General features: G+C 44.0%; 1 protein-coding gene across 11 annotated transcripts in view; it reads left to right on the top strand.

Moving 5' to 3' along the window:
- Arhgef33 (Rho guanine nucleotide exchange factor 33) overlaps positions 1 to 26,017 on the top strand; it is a 112,481-nt gene that overhangs the window by 7,398 nt on the left and 79,066 nt on the right. For all 11 annotated transcript variants that reach the window (XM_085832721.1, XM_085832718.1, XM_021185994.3 and 8 more), the window contains 2 exons: positions 19,872 to 19,981; positions 21,903 to 21,952. In XM_085832721.1, the coding sequence (XP_085688847.1) occupies positions 19,957 to 19,981; positions 21,903 to 21,952 (75 nt within the window). In that variant the 5' untranslated portion in view covers positions 19,872 to 19,956. The remainder of the gene's footprint in view (positions 1 to 19,871; positions 19,982 to 21,902; positions 21,953 to 26,017) is intronic.

Here is a 26,017-nt window from a genome sequence, read left to right as displayed (position 1 = left end):
GAAATATGCCTGTCATACTTAGGAAAATGTCCCACCAGTGTGTAAGCCCATCAGCACTCAGAATACTCAGGAGACTGCTGAGAGTTCAAGGCCAGCCTGGACTACTTAGTGAATTCTCAATCAGCCTGAGCTATGTAGAGTAAGAACCTGTCTTTAAAGGGAAAGATGGATGGTTCAGCAGTTAAGAGCATTGGCTGCTTTTCCAGAGGACCCAGCTGTGATTCCCAGAATCCACACAACAGCTTCCAACCATCTGTAACTCTAGTTCTGGGAGATCTGACACCTTTTCCTGGCCTTTGTGGGCACTGTACACACGTGGTGGACAACATATATACAGTTAAAACAGTCATATATATAGAATAATAAAGTAATTTGAGATAAATAGTTATAAAATCACAGTTTAGAAGCTCTTTTGAAAAATTAAAAACTATCAAGTGCTCATCATTATCTCAGACTTGTGTCAGTAAGGCAACTGGTGGGTAGCACTTGCTACCGAGGTTGATGTCCTGAGTCCAACCTCCACGACCCATACGGTAGAGGGGGAACGAACCAACTCTCATAACTTGTTCTCTGACCTTCACATGTGTGCAGTGGCATGTGTGCCACCCGTAAGTTAACAACTGTAGAAGCAAAGACATTCTGAGAAGCAGACAGACAGACGTAAGGAAGCAGAGGAGTAAATAAGGCTTGAGAGGCCTTCCCACCTCTCGCCCATCCTGTGAGACTCAGGGCTTTGCTCTAAGTCCTTGCCTGTCTTTGCTGTATGCAGTGTGGTGGAAGCGCATGCTTGCAATCACAGCACTCAGAAAGCTAAGGCAGAGGGGTCACCATGAGAGTGAGGAAAAAGAAAACCATGAGTAGAAGAGGTGGATTTGTGATATATTTATACTAGAATAAATAATAAGCATTCAGACCTTTCTCATTCAGCAAACAGGGGTCATCTTCAAACAGAAACTCTCAGGAATGGAACTCACTGTGTTTCCCAGGGACTTGTGTACTCTCTAACGTGGTTGCACCTCGTTTATTTTTGAGGGAATAATTTTGAACTCCTTTGATAGACTGATGTGAGCTCTCAATCCTTTCCCCAGAAGAAATGAATCTACTTAAAATTTTGCCTATAATTCAGGAGATTTGTGGGCACCCTCACTTATCCGAAGCCCTCATCTAAACGTGAAACATTTAATTATATAAGTATCATCATAGGAATGTGGACAGATGCTATGGCAACCTAGAAAAGTGGCATTTTCCAGGTATGGTGGTGCCTGTCTATAATTGTAGCATCTGGGGAGTGGAGGCAGAGGCCCAGGAGTTCAAAGCCAGCCTGAGCTTCATGCAACCCTAACGTAACAAACCAAACCAAACAGAAAAAACAACAGCAAAAGTAGAGCCAGCTCTAGTGGGACAGGTCGTGAAATCCGGGAGAGAGGGACTCTAGAAGTTCCAGAGCTAGCCCAGTTCCAGGGTAGAACCCAGTGAGGTGGAGGGTTGGGTAGCATTCACAGAACCCAGAGACCAGAGAGGACATGGATCCATGACACCTTTGGTTTTTAAGAATTAAGATTTTGGTGTGTGCACCAAGGTGTATGTGAGGCCAGACGGCAACTTGGTGGAAGCCAGTTTTCTCTTTCTTCCATGAGTCCCTCACGAGACTTGAGGACCTCTCTGGCCCTGGCTTTGGGTTTTTGAGACAGGGACTTAGATATCTAAAACCAGCCTCAAATTTGTGTACCAAGAGATGACCTTAATCCCAAAGGATGCCAGGGTTGAGGCTGTATCTCCATGGTAAAGGGCTTATCTAGCATGTACAAGGCCCTGGGTCCAATCCCCAGAACTACACAAGAAGAAAATAATAAAAGTTAAAAGAAGATAAATTGCATTAACTCAGGCTGGGATGACTGACTAAATAACCTGTTACATAAAAGAAACATTGCCCAAATCAAGTGGGCTTCAGGAGCGCACGCATGATCAGGTTGAAGTCAGCCCTTGAAGGTGGCTGGCTCACCCCTGAGTCTGTTCCTCTCCCTCCTTCTGTGTCCTGCAGCTCTAGATGAGTCATTTGCAGCCAGCAAGAACGAGTACAGTGGCGTAAGTCCTCCACAGTTCAGCATGAGCTGTGCTCCTTGTATAATTCTTTTTGTAACTTCCTTTGTAAAGCAGGGTTTACATAGAATGGCCTACCTGGTTCATTTCTGTTTGTCTGCGCTTACATACCTAACTAAACCTCTAATATTGGTCTCACCCTCTACTTCTTGCTGCTGGCTTCATAAAGTTCCAAGGACACTTTGCTAGATAAATAATAAATTACTATTATTAATTTACATTTTTCTTAGGTGCCATAAAGGCTTCAAAAACTAAACTTGTATATAGTGTACATATTAATATGTACATGTCCTATATCTTTTCTTCCCTTTTTTATTGTGTTTTTGTTTAAGACACAGTTTCAAGTTGTCTAGGCTGACCTTGAACTCCTGACTCTCCTGCCTCAGCCTCCTGAGTACTGGGTTTACAGATGTGTACCACCATTCTTGGTGTTTATATTTTTAAATACACAGGAGCATTTGTTCTTTAGCAAATAGTCGTTCTGTGCAACACTTCCAGTTTATATATTTGAAAAGTGAAATTTTTTAAAAACAAAATTACAATTTAGGTGAAAAGCCATTGATTCTACTGTAGCCCCTCCTCCCACAGTTTTCATTTTCCAGCCCATTAATTATGAAATAAAAAGAACAAGTCTCTTTGCCATTTATATGAACAAATACAACTCTGTGTGGCTTTCTTTAGGGAAAGAAATTATTAAACATAAAAATAAATATCCATTGAGAGGCTCTCCCTGTGACTGGAATATGAATGAATGACATAAATATATTTATCTTCAAAACACAAGCAAATTTCAAAATGTCTGAACATTTCAGGTTAGAGACATGGCTCAGTGGGTAGAGTGCTTGCTATACAAGTGTGGGCACGTGAATTTGGATCTACAGATGCCATGTAAGAACCCAGACTTGGTGGTGGTCACCTATGATCCCAGTGCTGGGGAATGGAGACAGGAGGATCCCTGGGGCTCACTGGCCAGACACTGCCAGCAACCAGTGAGCTTGGGAGTCAGTGAAAAGTCTGTTTCAAAAAGTAAAGTGGAAAGCAGCTGAAGAAGATGCCAACTTTTGACCACCACAGCCACATGCACCCACATGTCCACGCATCCGTCCATCTGTGCTCACACACACAACAAATACCAAAGCATCTATAGTATATGGTAATTAGAAATGTCTTAAAATTGAAGGAGATGCTCTATCCTCAGGCTTCAAACCTAGCACCCTAGGATAATACGATGTTGAGCTCTGTGAAATGAGCAAGATTCAGACAAGCACTACTGCATGATCTCTCTTACAAGGTCAAGCTCACAGAGGACAGTGGTGTTGGCTGAGCCTAGGGGTGGGTGGTAAGGAGCTCCACTGGAGGACGCTGGTCAAAGTGTGCAGGTTTCTGACAGGAGGACCAAATGGTTTGTTTTATTTTGATATTTTTTTAGAAAGACCTATTGCAAAGCAAAGTGACCACAGTGAATAACATACTATTTATCTCTAAATTGTTAAGGATTAATTTCAAATGTTCCTTCCATAAACAATGATAAATATATGAGACAGTGAATATGTTAATTAGCTTGAGTAACCAGTCCACATTATATTCAAGTATGATAACATTACACTGTACCTAAAAGCATATGCCAATATGAAACAATTCTAATTGACCAATTAAAAACTTTAAAAGAAATTTATAAAAAAGCCAGGCGTGGTGCGGCACACCTTTAATCCTAGCACTTGGGAGGCAGAGGCAGGCAGATTTCTGAGTTCGAGGCCAGCCTGGTCTACAAAGTGAGTTCTGAGACAGCCAGGGCTATACAGAGAAACCCTGTCTCAAAAACAAACAAACAAACAAACAAACAAACAAACAAACAAACAAACTTTAAAAGAGTAAGAGAGTGTAAGAGGGTGAATATAATAAAAATCTATTATAGACATGTATGAAATTGTCAAAGATTAAAAGTATTTAAAAGTAAATAAGTAAACATTAAAAACTTAAGCTCTGTGGTAGCGATATTGTACCTATAATTAAGCTATGTGGTACCTATAATTAAGAGGCTGAGGCAGAGCTGGATCACACTACCCAAGGTCAAGGAAGGACCTCCCACCACTCTTCCAATGGCAGTGTTCAACTTTCTGCCTAGGAGCAACTGTGGTCCAGCACTGGCTATACCGCGCCACACAACCAAAGTCCCTAAGGAAACCAGACTCAGTTTTACAAGTCTTTTGGTGTCTACCTGTTTCTTTTCAAGCATGTATCTAGTACACCCCCAAATCATACTAAACTCCCCTTCCAATCCTTGATTTCTCCCACCCCAGCCTCCTTCAAGGGCTGATGAGTACCTCTGACTGGCACCCAAGCCAGCCCTCATCTTGTATAGGCCAGTGGTCACCAAGCGCCTGGGATGTTGGGGGTTTCCTCTCCGGTGTCAACTGCACTGACGTTGAACCGCCCCACTTTTGCTCTTACAGTAGTAACCAACAACTGGAAGGCCTTTCCTAAGCTTGGTGCTTTGGACCATAGAAGTATAATGTGTGGCCTTTAACCTGTAAGGCATAGTACGTAGCTCCTCAGGAGAACACAGCAACCTTCAGCGTCTCCTTTATCTCTGTTGACCTCAGGCAGGAGCTGACCTTCCAGCAGCCATTGTTCTAGGCAAAACTGTGAAGCACAGTGAACACCTCTGCTGGAGACTTAACGCCAGAGCCTAAGCCAGTCAGGCTTGGGGAGGTTAAACAGTTTCCCCAGCTCAGCCAGCTATTCAGATGAATACTGCGCCTGAGCCAAGCACAGAGACAGGATGGAGGGCCTGGGATTTTAATCCAGATCTTCAGTACTTGAAACCTCAGCTTCTTCCTCTTCAGTGAGACTAAGAGGGGACATTAGATCTTTTAATGGCTCTATCTGGAGAAAAAAATGTCACTCTCAGCAATCTTTTTTTTTTTTTCTTTTCTTTTCAAAGTAGGACATTAATATTTGGTGAAGTCATTGAAAACTTTTTTAAAAAGTTGAGCTGATCTTTTTGAGTTCATTCATTCGTTACCTATTTCTTCAGAATATGTACCAGACCCTGACTGAGATCTTGCAGAATGCAGAGTAAGCAAAGTGTTGAAGCCCTCCTGAGATGGAACTCTGGGGATCCAAGGTGATCAGCAAGAAATTGGTACTTACTGTTCACACTTGATACTAAATGCCATAGGAGATCGAATAAAGAAACAACCAGGACCTATTTCAGTTAAAGTGACCTTTAAACAGAAACTATAGATCTTTTAAGATCTTTAGTATGTAGTAGTTTCTAAAGTTGTCAAGACAGAGGAAATGAGCATTAATGGGGGTAAAGAAGGGCCTGAATTCATCTTTCCTCACCCTTTATGCTCCTGAGTTATCAAAGAGCAAGCGCCTCTGTTTCTACGAATACAAGTATTCTTAACACGGCAATGATTTTCCAAATGTGTTGCACCCATGTGTTTATTTAATTTTTTTATGATTAGGAGTTACCATACACTTAATAGGTTTCAAAAAGGCAGCCGTGGTGGCCCATGCCTACAATCCCAGCATGGGTGATGTGGGAAGGAAAGGCAGGAATTAGGTCATCCTGGACCTACGCAATGAGTTCAAGGGTAGCCTGATCTACAGGAGACAGTGAAAGATAGAGAGAGAGAGACAGAGAGAGGGACACACACACACAGACAGAGACAGAGACACAGAGAGAGGACTAATGGGGGCACTGAGCAATGCTCGGAGAAGCCCTGCTAAATGAGCCTCAGCGTTTTAGAGTCATAGGGTCTTTGAATAGGATTTCTTTCCAACTTTCTGAGAGACAAGAAATATATACTTCAGTGAGGAGGGAGAGGGTGGAGCGCTTTACTCACTTTTAGAGTCAGGGTCTCATGTTTCCCAGGCTGGCCTTGAATTCCCGGAGTTAGGTGAGCCAACAGGTGTGTGCTACTGTGCCCGCTGTCCTATTGTTTACTAATTTGTGTCCTAACTTGTTCCAAATCAGGAAATTAAAACAAGACACTGAGGAATTTGAACATATCTAGCCGCCACGTATTACAGCGTTACTTGAGAAAAGGTCTCACTATGTAACCTAGGGTGGCCTGGAACTTTCCACCATGCCTCAGCCTCCCAAGGCTTCATGTCACACCTGGCTCAGGTCTGGGCCCCCTTTGCCTTTGGTCATTACAGTCATTACTTATTTATATGGGGCAAGGAGGACAGAAGACACACACGTGGGGGTCAGAGGACAACTTGATAGAGTTTGTCTGTCCTTGTTCTGGACTCTTGATAGAAGGGCTGTCCTCTTCTCTTTGTTCCTAACACAGCCAACTAACTGTAAGATAGGTGTGCATTTGGCTATAGTCTGGTGTGGAGTGCGTGCCTGTATTCTTAGTACTCAGGAGGCTTAGCCAGGAGTATTCCTTATAGGTCAAGTCTACCATTGTGGCTTGTACCAATGTGTCAAGTCTTCCCCATTCTCTAAAAAAGAATCGGTTGGATTCAGTTGGTCTTAGTCTGGGGCAGGGGAAATCATACATGAAATAAGATGAAAATATAAAATAATAAAAGTAATGAAGAAAATACACACTGGTCATTGATCAAGAAAATGTAAGCTTGGTGAGGTGTGGATAAACTCAGCACTCAGGAAGTAGAGGCAGGAAGAGCAGAAGTTCCAGGGCTATGTAACAAGTTGGAGCTTAGCCAAGGTTAGCTGAGCCTGTCTAAGATAAGGACTGTTTTATATTTAAGTCTGTGCCACTGGGTTCTAAGAATGATGAGTTAGTAAGGAGAGGTGACAGTTAACCACGAGGCAGGGTTAGGGTAGAGTTGGTAGCGGGCTTGTCAAGCGTGCACTTAACCCTGGCACTGCATAAAAAGAAAGGTGGTGGTTTATAATATAATCCCAGCACTTAGGAAGCAGAGGCAGGGGGATCACCAGTTCAGCCCAATGCCATCCTCCACCTCACAGAGAGCTTGGGCTACTAGAGATCCGGCTTCACAAAACAAACAAAAATGTGCACGATCCACTTCTTGGAGGCCATGGGGGATAGCTGCCCTTTGGGGGTGAGCAGGACTTGAGTTGCCTGAGGCTGGGGGTTCAGGCAGGGACCTGTAAGGACTGAGATCTTTAGGTGACCTGCACATGGCTTGTAGACGAGGACTCTGAGGGATGAGGTTACAGTGTTAGTGGCCACAGGGTATCACTGGCCCTCAGGGTACTGACTATGACCCATGTTTCTGAAGTTAGACATTTTCCAAACTTTGTCTCTGATTCCCAACCTCTGGAGTCTGCTCACTTGGGCAATGGTGGGAAGGTACACTCACTCTGAAGACTGCATTTTACTGTTTTCCTAGCAGCCCCCAAAGTGCCAAAGGCAGATAGATCCAAATTGGATGTCGTTTTATCGGAGTGATGAAAAACCTTCTCCCAGGAGAGGCAGCAATAACCTGCTTTCCCCTGTCACCTAAAATAGGCCCTGGCGACTGATGAGCTATTTTACAAAGTGCATGGACTCAGCCACCTCATTTGGGACTTGCGAGACCTAAAATTTCTCTGCTTCAGCAGATGGGGTAATTCCCCAGGATGACTGACTGAGTACTTAGTTTCCCCCAATTGATCTCCACCCCTGTCTCTGCAAACAGGCTTTTCCTGGCTGGAGGGAACTTTCTCTGGAGGCCAGGACTGTCCCACTGAATATAAAGGGTCTTTAGTTGTTCTTCTTCACTTGCAGGTGGCCTTACCAGGTGCGATGAATGTCACTGTTTTTTATTTAAATTGATGGTTTGTTTGTTTGTTTGTAATAGAGTCCCACTATGTAGCCCTGGCTGGTCGGAAATCTGCTATATAGATTAGGTTGGCCTTGAACTCACAGAGATCTCCCATGGGCTGGAAGGAAAGGCGTGAGCTTCCCCTCTCGCTGAGAGCCCCTGAGAGGCTTCTGCTTAGCTGAGTCCAGCTAGGCAACATGTTTGAGAGACAGAGACGGAAGAAAATCTAGTCAGGGTAGGAAGAGCCACAGAACACCTTCCCGCCAGAACCACAGCTCAGGAAATACCCAGGCTATCAAAAGCCACTCTGACACACTCAGGTAATACCAAGCAACAACAAGAGACAGGGCGGGGGGGGGGGGGGCGGAAGAAGGGCCTGAGTTTTGATGAGTTGTGTTATCTCACACGAGGCTTAAACATGTACTCATTCACCTCAGAGCAGGCACTGGCCGTGAGAGAGCAGGCCGTTAAGCTTCTCTTCCTGCCAGGTCTTGACACATCAACTCAACCAAATTACCCAATCCCAAGTAAGCAAGATAATAACGTGGCAATGGAGTAGCTCAGAGGACCAATGCCAGTTCACTTTCTTGTTTTTTTTTTTTGTTGTTGTTGTTGTTTTGCTTTTTGTTTTGTTTTGTTTTGTTTTGGTTTTGTTTTTTTTTGGTTTTTCGAGACAGGGTTTCTCTGTATAGCTCTGGCTGTCCTGGAACTCACTTTGTAGACCAGGCTGGCCTCGAACTCAGAAATCCGCCTGCCTCTGCCTCCCGAGTGCTGGGATTAAAGGCGTGCGCCACCACGCCCGGCTACCAGTTCACTTTCTGACGTAAGGAAGATTCTCTGTGCTCCCGAGCTACGGAATGGTCCGCTCTGAGTGCTTTCTCTAGATTCCCGCTGGCTCTGGACGCACCAGGGCAGGGGTGGCGTACCAGAGTTGGTTTGGGAGGTGAGAATTGTTTAGGAGTCCTGCTGACTCTTGGTTCTTCAAGCCTGTTGCTGGGTGCAGGCTCTCTCTTAGGGGAACTTTGCACTGCTGATAGAATAAAATAGTTTTGTTTTCCTCGCCAATCTATCCACTAAGTTTTGGTATTGGGCAACAAACCCAGGACCCGCACATGACCCCTGAATGACTCTCCTAATCATTATTTTGAATGGCATCTGTAGTAAATACCATGTTTCTCGCAGTCTGCTGGGTGAAAATTCACATTGCTTTCTCAGATTTTTTTGGGGGGGAGCACCGGAGCCCTTTGGGGAGTGTGGTTGGCACGGGGAGGAGGATGAGAGCTCTCTCCGAGGAGCCCGGTGTGTATTCAAAGCTGGCTATATATTTGGTGATTCAGTTTTGACATAGGCATAAAAAAAACACATTATCTTTGAGGTACCTTCATTTATGAATTAAAAAAATTCCCATGTATGAGTGCTTTGCCTGCATGAATGTCTATGTAACTCATTCTGTGCCTGATGCCCACAGAAGCCAGAAAAGGAGTCAGATTACGTGGGCCTGGAGTTACACATGACTTGAGCTACCATGTGGGTCCTGGGAATTGATCCTGGGTCCTCTGAAAGCACAGCCAGCCAGTGCTAACCTATCTCTCCAGCCCTCATGACATCGTTGTTTTAAACCCCGTGTACTTACACTCTGTGAGATTTGTTTTTGCTCATTAGGTGACCTCCAGGGGTCCCGTTATACTTCTCGCTTTCTTTTATTATGTTGATTACTGAGTTATACGAACAGATTTATAAAGATATTCTAGAGCAAATTATATTTGTCACAGTACTATACGTTGTTTATGGTATTTTATTTAAGATGTATGATAATTCATCATCTTAGAGTAGATTTCATATCAGAATCCTAAAATGACCTCAGGGATTTACATATATCCTACTTGAAGTCATTACTATCCCTAAAACTTTCCTAGGATATTATTTGGACTTTATTTGAAAGGATCGATAACTGACCGTCCTTTTCTCCCCACCCCACCCACCATCCTCCCCTCCTTACCTCTCACTTCCCTTCCCCTCCCCTCCTCTTCTCAGAGTGTTGTGATGTTGCCTGAGCTGACCTTGAACTCAAAAAGCCTTCTGCTTCAGCCTCCAGAGGGTTGAGATTGCAGGCGTGTGACCCCGAACCTGGCTTACCTCCCTTTGGTCCTTCCCACAGATATTTGTTCTGCTTAACTTCTTTTCAGCTTTTAAAGGAACCAATTCTCCAATGTCTAGGACGCAGCCCATCTTGCCACCTAACTTTTACTTAGAGTCAGGTGTGTTGGTGTGACAGGCTGGCTGAGTGAGAAAAATTCCAAGTTCATGGCTAATCGAGGCTACTTAATGGGGCTCTGTCTGAGAATACACAAACAAGTGAAGTTATCTGTCAGAAAGTACACACCGCATTTCGTCAGCCCAGTTCGGTGTTCTTTGAGTTGTCGGTCACAGTTCCCTTGTGTATGTGTGTGTGTGTGTGTGGGGGGGGGGGGGGGAGCATGCACCTACGGTACACTGTGTGAAGGTCAGAGGACAAATTGTTGGAATTAGTTTTCAGGACCTCAGGTCATGAGGCTTGGTAGCAGGCACCATTACCAGCTGCCTCAGTGCCCCAACCGTTCTTTCTCCTCTCCTTTTCCCTCAGTCTTTCCCTCATTGCTCAGTCAGGCTCCCTCGCTTTTTAAAATCATCTACTTAATCTGTTTTATTCAAAGACCTAAAAGTAATTGGGAGGCTGAGGCAAGAGGGCTGCTCTGAGTTTGATGCCATCGTGAGCCCCATGTCGAATTCCAGGCCAGCCAGATCTTCGCGGCAAGATCTTTTCTCTCTCAAAACAAAACAACCATAAACCAGAAATCAAGTAGCACAGAGTCCACAAAGGAATCCATGCTTTATCACTTTTCATTTACTTATTTATTTTGCTGTGCTATTTTTTTTAAGGGTAGTTGCTGTGGCACGAAGCAATTAAACCCAGAAAACTAGAAAACTAACCGCCATGTGAGGTGGTACTACTTGTGTAGGGAGGGCAAGCACTGAGGTGAGGCTCAGTCTGTGGGAAATGACTGGGGGTAAACACTGTGCCCACTGATGACCAAGTACAATGCTTCTGACTCTGCATTAAACATGATGACACACAAGCCAGGGTTACTCATCATCAAGTGACGTTGATTTTAGCCGACACAGGGACAGATGAAAACCAATGCAAGCTTCGCACAATATCTTCAGTAGTTGTTGGACATCACAGAGGTTATATAGACTTTCCTTTCTGATTGTGTCTGCAGGCTTTGTTCTGATGAATTATTTAAGTTTCGGGGAAATATTTCCTTGGCACCCTTCCCCCAACACAGAAAGTTCTTGTTCTACTAAATTAGAAATATGCACTGAAGACCCATTCAGCAAAGGACACTGAAGTAGAGATTAACTCAAGTCTACTTTCAATTAATTTCAATTCCCTGAAGTGCCAACATTTCCATTTTGGTCCCAGCAGTAATTGGAAAGTAATAGGCAAGCCTGAGTTTTTGTAATTGTACGTGTATGTAGGGAAGGAGGGTGATTATTCTAGGTCACCCTGGGGGAGGGGCAGGAGAGCCCGCGGTCTTCTTCAGATTCCTGTTAATTTTACAATGCAGTTCTTCAGCTAATTTCATGACAGTCCGGCCTTCCCTTTTCAGATGCAAGTTTCCGAGTTTCTGTTTCCCTATATTTACAATTTTATAACCTTTGCTTTTGAAAAGCAAAAACAGATTTTAAAAAGAAAATCCTTCACAGTCAGCTATTGGATGGATCCCAGGACCCCCAATGGAGGAGCTAGAGAAAGTACCCAAGGAGCTAAAGGGGTCTGCAACCCTATAGGTCCAACAACATTATGAACTAACCAGTACTCCCCGGAGCTCGTGTTTCTAGCTGAATATGTATCAGAAGATGGCCTAGTCGGCCATCAGTGGAAAGAGGCCCATTGGTCTTGCAAACTTTATATGCCCCAGTACAGGGGAACGCCAGGGCCAAGAAGTGGGAGTGGGTGGGTAGGGGATTGGGGGGGAGGGTCTAGGGAACTTCTGGGATAGCACTGGAAATGTAAATGAAGAAAATACCTAATTAAAATAAAAAAGAAAGAAAGAAAATCCTTTCCAAAAATTATAAGATTGGAATCAAACAAATGCAGGTATTGTGTGAGGGGGACATAGAGGGGGACCCCAGAACCCTGAAGCTTCTGCTTAGCCCCTCAGAGCACTCAAGAAAGCCTGGTGGAGCTGGAGCTCAGTTGGGTAGAGCTCCTTGCTTGCTGAAAAGACCTGCATTTAGTGCCCAGCACCACAGAAACTGGACATGGTGGCACGTGCTTATAATCCCAGCCCTTGAGAGCTAGAGTCAGGAGGATCGGAAGTTCAAGGTCAACTTCAGCTACATAGGAGTCACCCTAGAGAGGTGCACCAGCAGACCTGCGCAACCACAGGGACACGAGTTCCGATCCTAGCACTCTTGTAATGAGCTGGGCGTGGTCTCACAAGCCTGTAACCCGTGGTGGCTGGAGACACATCTGTGGCTTGCTGGCTGCCAGCCTGGCAGAAAAACAGAAGCTCCAGGTTCAAGGACAGCCATAAAGGAGGACAAGTGATGGTTTCCTCCAGCCTCTGTCTTAGCATTCACACATTGACTCATGCATCCATACACAGACATGTACGTAACACACACGCGCACACACACACACACACACACACACACACGCACGCACGCACAGCTGGGAGACAGACAGAGATGCAAATAGGGACAGAGTCAGAAAGACATGGGCAGAGATCAATCCTGGAGATTTCAAAGAGTGTAGGCTGGAAACCATGACTTTATATACAGATCTGCATGAGCAAGAGATCGGCCAACATTTTCTAAGGCTTTAACAGTATTTCCTCAAAGATCTGCCAAGCCCCAGATGTGTATTTTAAAGGCCGGCACTGCAAGTGTGGAGATGCAAGGAAAGGTAGATAAAGGGAGTGTGTGGGCCATGTAGACTGGTAAGGGACATTTATTATTTCATGGTAGACAATGATTCAAAGACTATCATAGTCAGAGTATGGCATCCCAGGGAACTGGGGGCAGCACTTGCTTCAGCCTGAACCCACATTGAAGTCAATTCCCAACATCACATTAATTAATTAATTCCTGGGCTCTGAGAGGAAGGGATTCTCAGTACAGAATGGGTAGCTTACAACAAGAAAGATCTCAAGAAAGATCTGGAACTGCCATAAGACATTTTCTAGAAAAGTCATGCTACTTTCCCCTAGAATCTTGCTTATCCCTGTGGAATCTGGCTTACTTTCCCCTCCAAATGTGCTTTCCAGTCTACATTCTTCATTAATAGGAGCACACACTTGAGTGTAGAAATTCTCTCCAGGAGAGTCGGGTGTGATGGTGTGTGTCTGTGATCCCAGAAATTCTCTCCAGGAGAGTCGGGTGTGACGGTGTGTGTCTGTGATCCCAGAAATTCTCTCCAGGAGAGTCGGGTGTGACGGTGTGTGTCTGTGATCCCAGAAATTCTCTCCAGGAGAGTCGGGTGTGACGGTGTGTGTCTGTGATCCCAGAAATTCTCTCCAGGAGAGTCGGGTGTGACGGTGTGTGTCTGTGATCCCAGAAATTCTCTCCAGGAGAGTCGGGTGTGACGGTGTGTGTCTGTGATCCCAGAAATTCTCTCCAGGAGAGTCGGGTGTGACGGTGTGTGTCTGTGATCCCAGAAATTCTCTCCAGGAGAGTCGGGTGTGACGGTGTGTGTCTGTGATCCCAGAAATTCTCTCCAGGAGAGTCGGGTGTGACGGTGTGTGTCTGTGATCCCAGAAATTCTCTCCAGGAGAGTCGGGTGTGATGGTGTGTGTCTGTGATCCCAGAAATTCTCTCCAGGAGAGTCAGGTGTGATGGTGTGTGTCTGTGATCCCAGAAAGTTGGGTTGAGGCAGGGGAACCATGAGTTAGAGATCAGCCTAGGAAACACAAGACCTTATCTCAGAAAAAAAAAAAAATCCTTCTGCAAATCTTGCTTATATAAAAGGAAGGGTACAGTTATTTTTTTCCACCATGATGACAGTGATGACCAGTTAACTAAGATGGAAGGAGGGGAGGCAGCCACATTTCACTTCATGGAGCAGTAAACCAGTTGACACTAAGGGGGAAAAAAAAAAAAACAATAACAGGAGCGTCATGGCTCCTCCTGCCATTTCTTAACTTATGATCCTATTGTTTATTACTAATATCATTATTGTTTTGTTTTTAAGAATGGGTCTCATATAGCCCAGGCTGACCTGCTATTCTAACTGTAGCCAAATGATGACCTTGAACTTGTGATACTCCAGCCGTTTTACCCCTCAGTTCTGGGGTCTCAGGGGTGCATTCACCTGGTTTGTAAGGCACTGGGGATCAAACACAGAGCGTTGTGAGCAGTAGGAAAACACTCCACCAACTGAGATACAGGCCCAGGCATAGAAGACAGTCTAAATGGTCCTAAAGAGAGATGCTTTCTTTCCACACTATTAGTAAAACTAATTCTGAAAACCCTAGCAGCTGCTCTAAGGTGGGACAATGAAACCATTAGTGTGAAGGTACCGAGGTTAGAATGGAAGTGTGGCTCAATGACAGAGTCCTCGTCCAGCAGCTGTGAGTCCTTGGATTCCATGTCTAACATCTCAAAACAAACGGGGGGAAAAAAGGGGATAGAAATCACCTAGTAATTACTTCTATGATTTTCAGCTAAGATCACCTGTAAGAATCACTTAATAAATATTTTACACTTTACATAAATGATGAAGGAATTTAGTATGATAGGTGAATGTAAAAATAAATACACAAAAAATAGAGACTACACAGCCAACTATATAAAAATGGGGGAAATGTCATACAAAATATTTATAGTGAAGAAGACTTAGAAAGCACTTACACACTTAAGCGTGCGGGGTCGTTGGAGTGAAGACATGGCTCTGGTGTACGAGCACCTGCTGTTCTTCCAGAGGACCTGGGTTCAGCTGTACCTCTTTTTTCCAGGGGATCTGACAACCTCTTTGACGTATGTGAGAAGCGGGCACACATGTAATACACATGCATATGTGGAAGAGAACCACATCTACATAAAGCAAAATAGATAAGCCTTCAAAAAGTCCCAGCGTCTTGACCACACATGGTGGTTCATACTTGTAATGGCAGCACTTGGGAGGCCAAGGCAGGAGGGTACCATGGGCCTGAGGGCAGACAAGGGTTATCCCAGGCCAGCCTGGGCTACATTGTGAAACCCTGTCGCAAAAAACCAAAAACCTTCAAAAAAAAAAAAAAGGTACAGATTTATAACAGAAAAACCATGAAACCATCTTGAAAACCTGGAAAGAACTGAAGTGCTCTTGGAGAGAATTTTGTTTGTTTGTTTGTTTGTTTGTTTGTTTGCTTGTTTGTCTGAGACAGAGTTTCAGTATGTAGCCTTGGCTGGCCTGGAATGTACCATATAGATCAGGCTGGCCTTGAACTCATAGAAATCTGCTTGTCTCTACCTACCAAGTGCTGGGAGTAAAGCTATGTGTCACCATGTCCAGCTTGGATAAGATTTGGAAAAAGAAAAATTCCTGTTTTCCCAGTTAACATAAAAATCTGGCACAATTCCAATGAGAACTTCTTTTTTTTTTTGTCATGGGAAAATGTTTCATTTGCTTATATGATAAAAGAAAGACCAGGAAGCGCAAGTTATAAAAAAAGAACAATAGTTTATCTTACCAAATATTTTTTAAAGATTTATTTTTTCTTTTTTTAAATGTTATTTATTTATTATATGAGTACACTGTCTTCAGACACACACCAAAAGAGGACATCAGATCCCATTACAAATGGTTGTGAGCCATCATGTGGTTGCTGGGAATTGAACTCAGGACCTCTAGAAGAGCACAATCAAAGCTCTTAATCACTGAGCCATCTCTCCAACCCTAAAGATTTAATTTTTTAAAGATTTATTTATTTATTATATGTAAGTACATGGTAGCTGTCTTCAGACACTCCAGAAGAGGACGTCAGATCTCATTACAGATGGTTGTGAGTCACCATATGGTTGCTGGGATTTGAACTGAAGACCTTCATAAGAGCAGTCAGTGCTCTTAAACACTGAGCCATCTCTCCAGCCCCTAAAGATGAATTTTTATTATTTTAAATCTGGTATAAGTATTAGTGTGTGTATGCACTTGTATGCCTGTGCCCAGGAGCCAGAAGAGGACAGAAGCACTGTATTTTTTGGAATTAGAGTTTCAGATGGTTGTGAGCCACCAGCTGTAGTGCTGGGAACTGAGTTCAGGTCCTCCTAACTTCTGAGCCATCTCTCCAGCCCCTTACCAATTTTTCTTAATACACTAACTACTACAAGCTTTCATTTGGAAGCAGGGATTACATAGATACATAGATAGATACGTAGATACATAGATACATAGATAAATAAATAGGTGATAGATAGATACACATAAAAGAAAGAGGCCTCAATAGATTTCAGGGTATATGGAAATTTAATGTTACAAAATTGAAATTCCAGTTCCATAAAGAAGAAAGATGGACCCCTTAACCTGTGCAAGGACAAGCTTTACGTCTGGAAGATAAGGAAGTAGACTGTTCCCCTGTCTCACACATAAAACCAAACTCTAGATGATTCAATCACTAGAAAGAAAGAAAGAAAGAAAGAAAGAAAGAAAGAAAGAAAGATCCCAAGGAAAATTTAGAGGAAAATATAATCTTGCGATCTTCAGAGAGCTTTAAACTGAATTCAAGGAACCTAGCAGAAATTAAGAAAAAAGAGTGGCTTTTTTTAGAGTGAATTCTAAAACAAGTTTCAGTAACCAAAGTGATTAGGAAAAAAACAAAAGTGTGGCGCTGGAGCACTGGCTCAGCAGTTCAGAGTGCTGGCCACTCTTCCAGAGGGCCCTGGTTTGATTCCCAGCACCTATATGGTTACAACTGTCTGCAGCTCCAGTTCTAGGTGACTCAATATTCTCTTGCCTCTATGGGCACTGAACGCATGTGGTACGTAGACATACATGCAGGCAAAACACTCACACAGGTAGAATAAAATAAAAATAATTTAAAAACCAGAAGGCACCACTAACGCATGTAATCCTCTCTATTATATAGTGTTTTCTCTAACTGATATGTAAAAAGCAAACTGTCAACTCAGAGGAATACCTGATCTACAGAGCAACAAAGCCACCGCTCCAGTAAGGACAGGGACAGACATTCATTCAGCAGCTTGGCAGTCAGCAGAGATAATGTAAACAGCATTTGTCACCATCTGCCTAACTGAGAAGAACTAAAAACTGTTACATTTCCTATTGGCCAGACTGATGCAAAAGAAAAGATGCACACATCTGTTAAGATTGCTTGCATGCCACAGTGCTCAAAACTGTCTACAATGCCAATTCCAGGGCTTCTAGCACCCTCCTCTGGCCTCCACCACCACATACAGACGCACAAATCAAAACAAATCTTAAATCCACCACCACAGAAACTGTGTCCCGAGGCTTTTCCTGGGGGCCCTGTTTGCAGTGGCAAAATAATACAAATAAAATGGAATGCCTAACATTGTATGAATGGTCAACACGGTTGGTTCAGACTACGGAGTATCAGTCAGCCAATAAGATAGATATAAATGAATAAGTCTAGAGACATCTCTGTGATCCATTAAATGAGAATGGTAAAGTGTATAGAAAGGTAGAAAACGAGTCTTCAGCAGCAGCCTCGTCTCTCTCACACACACACACACACACACACACACACAGAGAGAGAGAGAGAGAGAGAGAGAGATACTATAGATACGTTTGGATGTGATCATGTGAAGACAGAAAGGCATGAAAAAGCAGCGGAGATCCGTGTTGGTAGGGAAGAGGGAAGAAATGAGTGCAGTAAAAGCGGGTGTAAATAATAGCAATCCGACACTGAAATTAGATAAAATGCTTTGTTACAAAGTAAGAGTTATTGGTAGCTTTAAAAAGCCCTACATTATCTATGGACAGTGTGAGCAAAATTGATGGTCGCTATTCAAATAGAGGCGTGCTGTGTGTTCCCACCGTACTTTCCAGTTTTGTTTTGTTACTTTTGAACCACGGCACTGACTTTTATTAGGGATTTTATTACAGTTAAATTCTAGGAATGAGGGAATCCTAGCTAGTGGGCACAAAAGCCCATGGAGCCTCCTCAGATCTCGTGGAGAATGACCGGCTTAGGTTCTTCGGGAGGATTGCTGTTCCGTTCCAAGTATAGAATATTATATTCGGCCCCACAGGCTAGTAGGAAAGGAAAGTCTGCCCCACCTAGAATATGGAAATCATGAAGGCCAAGAACCCGAAGACCTGTTTACACATGACATTCTATGAAACAGGTGTAGGAGAGGTGTCCCCACAATTCCTGATATGCACCCAGTCACCTTAGTTCGGCCTCGGGTCTGGGTGAATCCATTTGCACATGGATCCCTCTCATGCTAGGAGCCACCAGAGAACTTCAGTAGTCACTTCTGCATACAGCTCATATATTATACTTGGCAGCCAGGGCCTGTTCTTCTGGGGACAGAGGAAACCGCTCTGGCAGCAGGTCACATGGAAGGCTGTCTGTGCCCCCAAGTGGCGCTAGGCCACAGGTTGCTCTTTGCAGCCACCAGATTCTCAGGGCTGCAGCCTCAGCCACTCCTGTCTTCTTCACCCTCTCCAGCTCTAGGCCCTGTGGTTGGTTATGTGTGTGTGTGTGTGTGTTGTATGTATGCATTTTGCCTTTGTAATTAACTAAATAGAACAAGATTTCTAACTTCTGTTGATGAAACACACACACATACAAACACATATACATATCTTGAAATCAGTGGCCATACAAATTTGTATCTGTGAGTTTTCTGACACCATAGCTCTGATATCCACACATTTTCATTTAAGGACATGAGGTTTTGCTTGCTTGCTTCCAATTACTTACAGGTTAGATAACTAAATCCACAGAAGTAGATTATCCATAGCAATTTGGCTTTACATATTTAAAGATTTTTTTTTCACATAGGGATTAATGTCATATTCATCAAACCTTTTAGGTATGGGAGGCTAGGAGAACCTGGCACTGTCAGCCTTCATAGTGGGAGGCTCATAAGATGGTGGAATTGAGCCAACACAAGAAAGGGTTAAAATACCAAAAGGGAGAGATGCAGAATGGCTAAGTGAGGCCCAGCCTTTGCATTCCCTACTTGTATTGGATTGCATTCTGAGCTTGCATCTTCGAGTTGTGAGGTCACAATAGCCAGCCAACATTTGTTACGCTTCTCCTGTGCACAGAGGACACCGGGAACTGAAAATGGTGACCAGACACGGACTTACTGCCCTGCATTCTTGCTCAGGGTTTTCTTCTTAGGGTAATTTCCCTAAACAGCAACTAGCTAATAAAACCATTAAATAAAGCCATCTGATTGGTTCCAAAGGAGAGTGTCACATATCAAAAGCTACCATACTTTTTAGTAATGGATTTCATAGTTATAAAAGGATATTTGCAGGCCGGTGAGATGGTTCAGCTGGTCTTAGTACTTGCTTGCCTGAGGAGCCTTCTGAGCTGAGTGTGGTCCCAGCGCACACATAAAGGAGAAAGCAGAACCCCGACTCCACAAAGTTGCCCTCTGACCTCTGTGTGCATGTGGTGTGTGCTCCTCCTTAATTATAATAATAAAGTAAAATATCGGACTTTGCTTTTTAAAAGAAATTTATTTATTTTTATATTATGTACATTGGTGTTTTATCTGACTCTCTGTCTGTAAGAGAGTCAGAGTTCCTGGAACTGGACAGTTGTGAGCTGCCATCTGGGTGCTGAGAATTGAATCCAGGTCCTCTGGATGAGCAGTCAGTGCCAAACAATCTCTCCAGCCCCTGACTTTAAGTTTCAAGTTAAAGGCTTACTCAGTTTGGCAATTTACTCTTCTGAAATTGACTACCCTTTAGCTGTTGTGTTTGGTGTTTCAAAGCTAATCCAGGAAACCAGTACCCTCACAGTACTGCCAGATATCCTCAATTCTTTAATTGGCAGGTGCAGGGAAGGGGAGGTGGCCTGACCCAGGGCGAGGATGACGAAATGCTGAAGCGTGAGCTGGAGGAGAGACGCAACGGGCACCATGGAAAAATCCAAAACCAAGCAAGGTCAGATTCCCATCTTGCTTCGGAGCTTGGGATTCAGCAAACTCAAGTGTCAATCTGTCCTACCAAATGCCGTTTTTCTATCCTCACCTTGGGGACATAGACTTGCTGGGATACAGAAAATGCTTGAGTCCTTCTGTTTTTCTCAGCGATAACTTGAGGGCTGCCTCAGGCTGCGTGGTATAGGTACACTCTCTAATAGACCCGGGGTACCTTCTAGGCGGTCCTAGAAGAACAAGCAGACCCTCTTGACAGAAGCAGTCACTGTTGCCATTTCGGATGGAGAAAGCAGTCAGAGAGCAGTCACATTTAGGCCTAAGGTCCTGGTGTGTGTTTCCCAGGCTTGCTTCTTGCCATTTGTTTGGACATAGTATAAAATGGGCTAAATTATCCTTACTCAAGCTTGTCTGAAGAGTTTTGGTAACTTCAAACCATTGGGATTTTATAGGGATGGTGTCTACCAAGTCCAGGTTCTAGGCTGAGGTTACATATTAGTTATAAAGTTAACATCTGGAGGCTGGTTCCTCCGAGGGTCTTCCACACCACTATGTCTAAGGAGAACTATGTGCATACCCATGCAACCAAAGGCTTGCAGTGAGGAGTTTCATGAAAGCAGCTTACTGCAATGCGGTGTGACCCCTGTGCAATGGGATGCCGCAGGAGTAGCAGCAGAATGGCTGAGCTGATGCCCTGCATCAGTGGCCTCCTCTTCACGGCCAACCGGGGTGCTTCTGAAAGAGACTTCCTGAGCGGGCCTGGGTTTCTCCCTAAGTTGTAAATGATTTTTTTTTTTTTACAGCAGCTCCATCAACCTCAGGTTTCCCTGTGTCTCAGTGACCTTCTTCCTGCCTATAATCTTCCAGAAACTCCCGTTGGCAATTCCTTCCCATCAGCCCTCCTGCCTGATTGGACAAGAGTCCCTTATCTGATGGTGGCCGTGAGATGAGGGCAGAGCACACGGGTTTGGCGATGATCAGAGAGAGGAGAGAGAAGTAGGGACGGTTTATGTCTCTTCCTGAGATCAGTGACAGCTACCTGGCTTGCTTCCCTTTCCCGTTGCTATGATAAAGTACGACTTGAGGGAGTTGGGTTTCCTTTGCTCCTAAGTCCAGGTGACAGTCCCTCGTGGCAGGGAGCTGCAGCAACAGGTGCCTGACAGAACTGGTCACGTTACAGCCACAGATAAGAGCAGAGAGCAACACATTTGTGCTTGTCCTCTCCATTTTAAACGTGCCTGCAAATATGTATGTGCGGCACACGCATGCTTGGTGCCTGCAGAAGTTAGAGAGGGAGTCGGATTCCCCAGATCTTGAGTTACAAGTAATGGGAATCAAACCAGGTCCCCCACAAAAGCAGTGAGGGTTCCTAATTGCTGATCCATCTCTCCAGCCACCTTTATATAGTCCAGGATGCTCACTCACAAGAGTACCCCTGCCCCAAATTAACATGTGTCTTTCCGAATGAATTAACCAAGACAATCCCTCGGGGACATTTTCAGAGACCAACTCTGATCTAGACAGTCCCTCACAAGTGTGCCCAGAGGTGAAACATTGACAATCCAACCATAACCCTGGCAAAGAACAGTTATGTCTGCTCAGGTAAACTTTAGGGAGGTTCTCCCAGGGCATCCCCTCTAATCAGCTAATGACGGCCACTGAGTTTGGTAGCGAAATTGCCCTTCTGTGTGTCAGAAAGGGGTTTCTACTGGGATCATTTTGTCATGTAGGTATCGCTTGGCCAGTGGGGGATAAACGAGAGTGAGAGTCACTGCCGCCAACTGACTTTTTTGTTCTGGAATCATGTGTTTCTTGTCACTCAGGCACAGTTATAGGACCCTGCGTATTACTTTCTTTCCTCTGTGTAGACAACGAGAGGCCAGGCAGAGCACGACCTAGTGACTAAACAAAGCTCTTTCTCCCTGCAGGAGAGAATGAACACATGCCGGTGAATAACCCTTCCACACAGATTTACCAGGTAAAGACAATCGAATTGTTGTGAGTCCTGTCCTGTGAATAGTAGTGACTGTCCTTCACACACAGCGATGTTTAGCACGTAGGCGCTTCCAGGTGTCCTGGCTTTAACAGACCAAGGGGCAGACAGGGCAGAGGCCACTCATTTTGAACCTTTGAGAGAACGGGTTGGCAGAGGAAAGTTATTCTTTTTTTTTTTTTTTTTAAGATTTATTTATTTATTATATGTAAGTACACTGTAGCTGTCTTCAGACACTCCAGAAGAGGGCACCAGATCTCGTTACGGATGGTTGTTAGCCACCATGTGGTTGCTGGGATTTGAACTCTGGACCTTTGGAAGAGCAGTCGGGTGCTCTTATCCACTGAGCCATCTCACCAGCCCGAGGAAAGTTATTCTGTTTGTAAAATTAGAGCGCCTATACCCCACCTCAGCTCTGTTTTTCTTGCCTATGGCACTATCACTGTGGTCACAGAGGGCAACAGCACTGCCATTTTAGCACTCTCAGAAAGAGCTGCCTTTTCTCGGCCAGGGGTGGTGGTGCACACCATAACCCCTTTCTCTGGGGACCCTGAAACGCCAGTTTTACAAGTTCAAGACTGGCCTAGATTACAGAGTGAGACCTTGTGTAAAAATTTTTTTAGAAATATTCTGTTTGTTTGTTTGTTTGGTTGAGACAGGAGTTTTCTTTGTTGCTCAAGCTATCCTGGAACTCATTCTGTAAACCAGTACAGAACTCAAGAGGTCTCTCAGCCTCTCCTCTTGAGTTGATGGGATTACAGGCATGTGCCACCTCCACCTGGTTAAATATGCTTTTCTTAATTACCTCCCACCCACCAGGGAGAACTGAAAATTCAAAGAGTATTAGCATTACAAATGATGACAGGAAAAAAATTAAGTTCATTTTAAGCAATGGCATAATTAGGTTCTTTACAAAGAGAAAGTTTTGCAAAGTATTTTTGCCACAAGAGTTCCAGTGGGCCACTCCAACTGTGTAAATAGAATTTATTTGGCCTCCATCTTCCACCCAGAAATTGAATTAAAGTTCTGTCCTTAGCAATTATGGACATGTATTCTGCCGTATATTGTCTTATAAAGACAGTTTGTGCTTCTTTCTAGACTTAGCACCGTTATCTAGGATCTACATCAGAGAGAACTGACAGAGATTAAGCTGGTCCCAGGGGAGAGGCTCTTAACTTTTTTTTACATGTATTTATTTTTATTTACTTATTAGTGTATGTCTGTGTGTCTATGGGTGTATGTTTGCGTGTGTCTCTGTGTATGTTTACCTGTGTATGGTGTATATCTATGTGTGTGTGTATGAGTATATGTGTGTTCATGTGTGTGTTTGTATGGGTGTGTATGTGTGTGTGTGGTAGTCAGTTCTCACCATCCACCATGTGGGGCTGTGTGATAGAACACAGGTTGTCAGGTCTGAGAGGCAAGTACTGCCACTTATTGAGCAATCCCCCAAGTTCCTTGCGTTGAGTTTTAAAGCCATTTCAAGCAAGAAACTGGAGTGTGGGGAGCAGAGAGCTCAGAGGGAATATTAATTAGGTGAGTTGAATTTAAATGCTGCTAAAGTCAATGTAACAAGCATCCTGCATGAGTTCGTTGCTCTGTGGGCCCAACCAGAGCAAGCCAGCAAGAGGAGCACAAAGCACTGTTAACTGTGTTGCTTGTAGATCAACAATGGGAAGGAGTAGAAGAAATAGCCTTGTATACGTTTCATTCATATTTGGTGAACAGCTATTATATGCAAAGCCTGCTGCTTAGTCCAGCTGGAAATTAAACAGGTGTGATGGGCTTTCTAATTTTTTTGAATGTCTGAAACTCTTGAAAATACATTGATGAATAGCTCATGTAAGGCAGGCCTTGGAAAAGGCTACAGTGAAGGCACTGATACAATTCAGTAGGGAAGAGATGGATTACTGCTGACTGGAAGATTTGAACCGAGTACCCAAGGACAAGCCAATCACTGGGACAATGGACTACTAAAAAAGATTACTTCATCTAGGGTAGCCAGCTCGAACAGAGCCCGAGGACAGAGAGCCGGGGGACAGGGTAGGTCTCCTCAGTGCTGATGTGCTGCCTCTTGGGGACAAGGCCTCTAAATGCTCTCTGTGCTCCCCTCTGTCTGTCCTCCTCTGACCTGCCTATGGCCTTTGGACAGATGTGAGTGTCTCTTGAAAGTCAGGTATGATTTGGAATCTGTTATAGATATGTGGGTCACTCCCCTGACGTTGATTAAATTTAGCTGTGGGTGAGGGGTGTGCCCTCGTTCTCTCGCTGTGCCACAGATTCATGTATACCAACCAGTTCACACTGGAGGGTTGGAGCTGGGAAAGTCTTTATACTGATAATGCCATCTTTGTTTTAAGAGAGCACTTCCCAAGTCTGTTAATTCCAAGAAATTCTTAACCAAAAGAAGGAGGAGTCCTGGAAGAGAAAAGAGGGCAGGTGACTGTCGGAGAATCCGATCTGCTTTAGAAGGGACAATGAACCTGAAGAGCAGTGGGGACAGTCTCCCATACTTTGGTAGATTCCATTCCTTGCAGATGTTATTGCATTAACTTGATTTTAAAAAATATTTCCAGGACGGGACATAGTGGTGCAAGCCTTCAACCTTAGACAAAGGCAGTAGATCTCTGTAAGTTCGAGGCCAGCCTGGTAAGCAGAGTGAGTTACAGACTAGCCAGGGTTGCAGAAGAGAAAATCTGTTTTCCTGTTTCCTAATCTAGAATGTAAACCAAAAGGCGGGGATCTGGTGCTTTGCTCTTGGTGCTCTCAGCATAAAGCCCAGCTTAGACATAGTCATTAACTTGAACACACAAGTGATGGTCTGGAAGCAAAGGAGTCTGATGCAGTCATTCCGGCTGGTGGGAGATAGCGTTGGGAAAAAGAAAGATCTTCATTGTTTGCTCTCATCAAAACCAACTCCAAAGTGTTTCTTGAAAGGTTCAGTATAGGCCAGCACTTGGGAGGCAGAGGCAGGTGGATTTCTGAGTTCGAGTTCCAGGACAGCCAGGGCTACACAGAGAAACCCTGTCTTGAAAAGCCAAAAAACCTTAACTTAGTCTCTGTGGAAGTAAGACCCTCTGATATTTGCTCTATAAATAAAACAGATTTTTAGAAGTGTTCCATTTCTCCACATTTCTGTTTGTGTTTAACTTTTTGATTTACCACTTGAAGAAGAAATGATTTAAAAATTTGGAGCACTTCTGTTCTAAGCCTGTGTATGGAGGGGTCATTACTTACATTTACTTGTTTTCGTCCTCCAGACAGTCCTGGGAAATAGCTGTCATTGTTATAATGACTCTACAGATGAGCACACTGCTACCCAGAGGTCAGCCAGCTTGCCTAAGTTCCTCATCCCTGTTTGAGAAAGCTTAGCATTTGTCCCCTACGGCTCCAAAACTGATCTCCTCTTACGGTGTCCAACCATCAGGCATGCATCGAGTCGTCCCAATGCCCTGGCCAACTGCTGAGGATGGCTCTTGTCACTATTAACACTTGAAGCAAATCTCATTGGGAAAAATCCCATTACTTCTTTTTCTGTCAAAACATAAGAAATGAAAAAAACAAAACCTTCTTATTTCCAAAGAAATTCTTACTAATATTTATTTATTCTCCTATTTAAAATATTTATTTTTAATATTTTGATTGTTTGCATGTATGTATGATTGTATGTATGATTGTATGTACATGCGTGTGTGCAACTGCCTTTGAAGGTCAGAAGGTGTTGACTTCCTTGGGGCTGGCATTACAGATGATGTGAGCCGCTTGGCTTGGGTGCTGGGAACTGAACTGAAGTCCTCTGGAAGAGCTTCCAGTGTCCTTAACCACTAGGCCAGCTCTTTAGCCCCCCTCTTATTTTTATTTTTCACTTCTTTAGGGGAAAAGTACAGAATTTCCTTATATTCTGATGATAATTAGAGACTGGCTTATCACTTCTCTCACAGAATTCAAGTGCTGTATCAGAACTGTCTTCATTTACATGCTTTAGTTTCCTAGTAAGCCGAGCTCTCTCTCTCTCTCTCTCTCTCTCTCTCTCTCTCTCTCTCTCTCTCT

The sequence above is a fragment of the Mus caroli genome, unplaced genomic scaffold, assembly GCF_978045245.1.
Source record: "Mus caroli unplaced genomic scaffold, Mus_caroli_1 scaffold_18, whole genome shotgun sequence".
In the NCBI taxonomy this organism is placed as follows: domain Eukaryota; kingdom Metazoa; phylum Chordata; class Mammalia; order Rodentia; family Muridae; genus Mus; species Mus caroli.
Note: the sequence above shows the minus strand (reverse complement) of the source record. Positions and strands in the feature narration are given on the sequence as shown.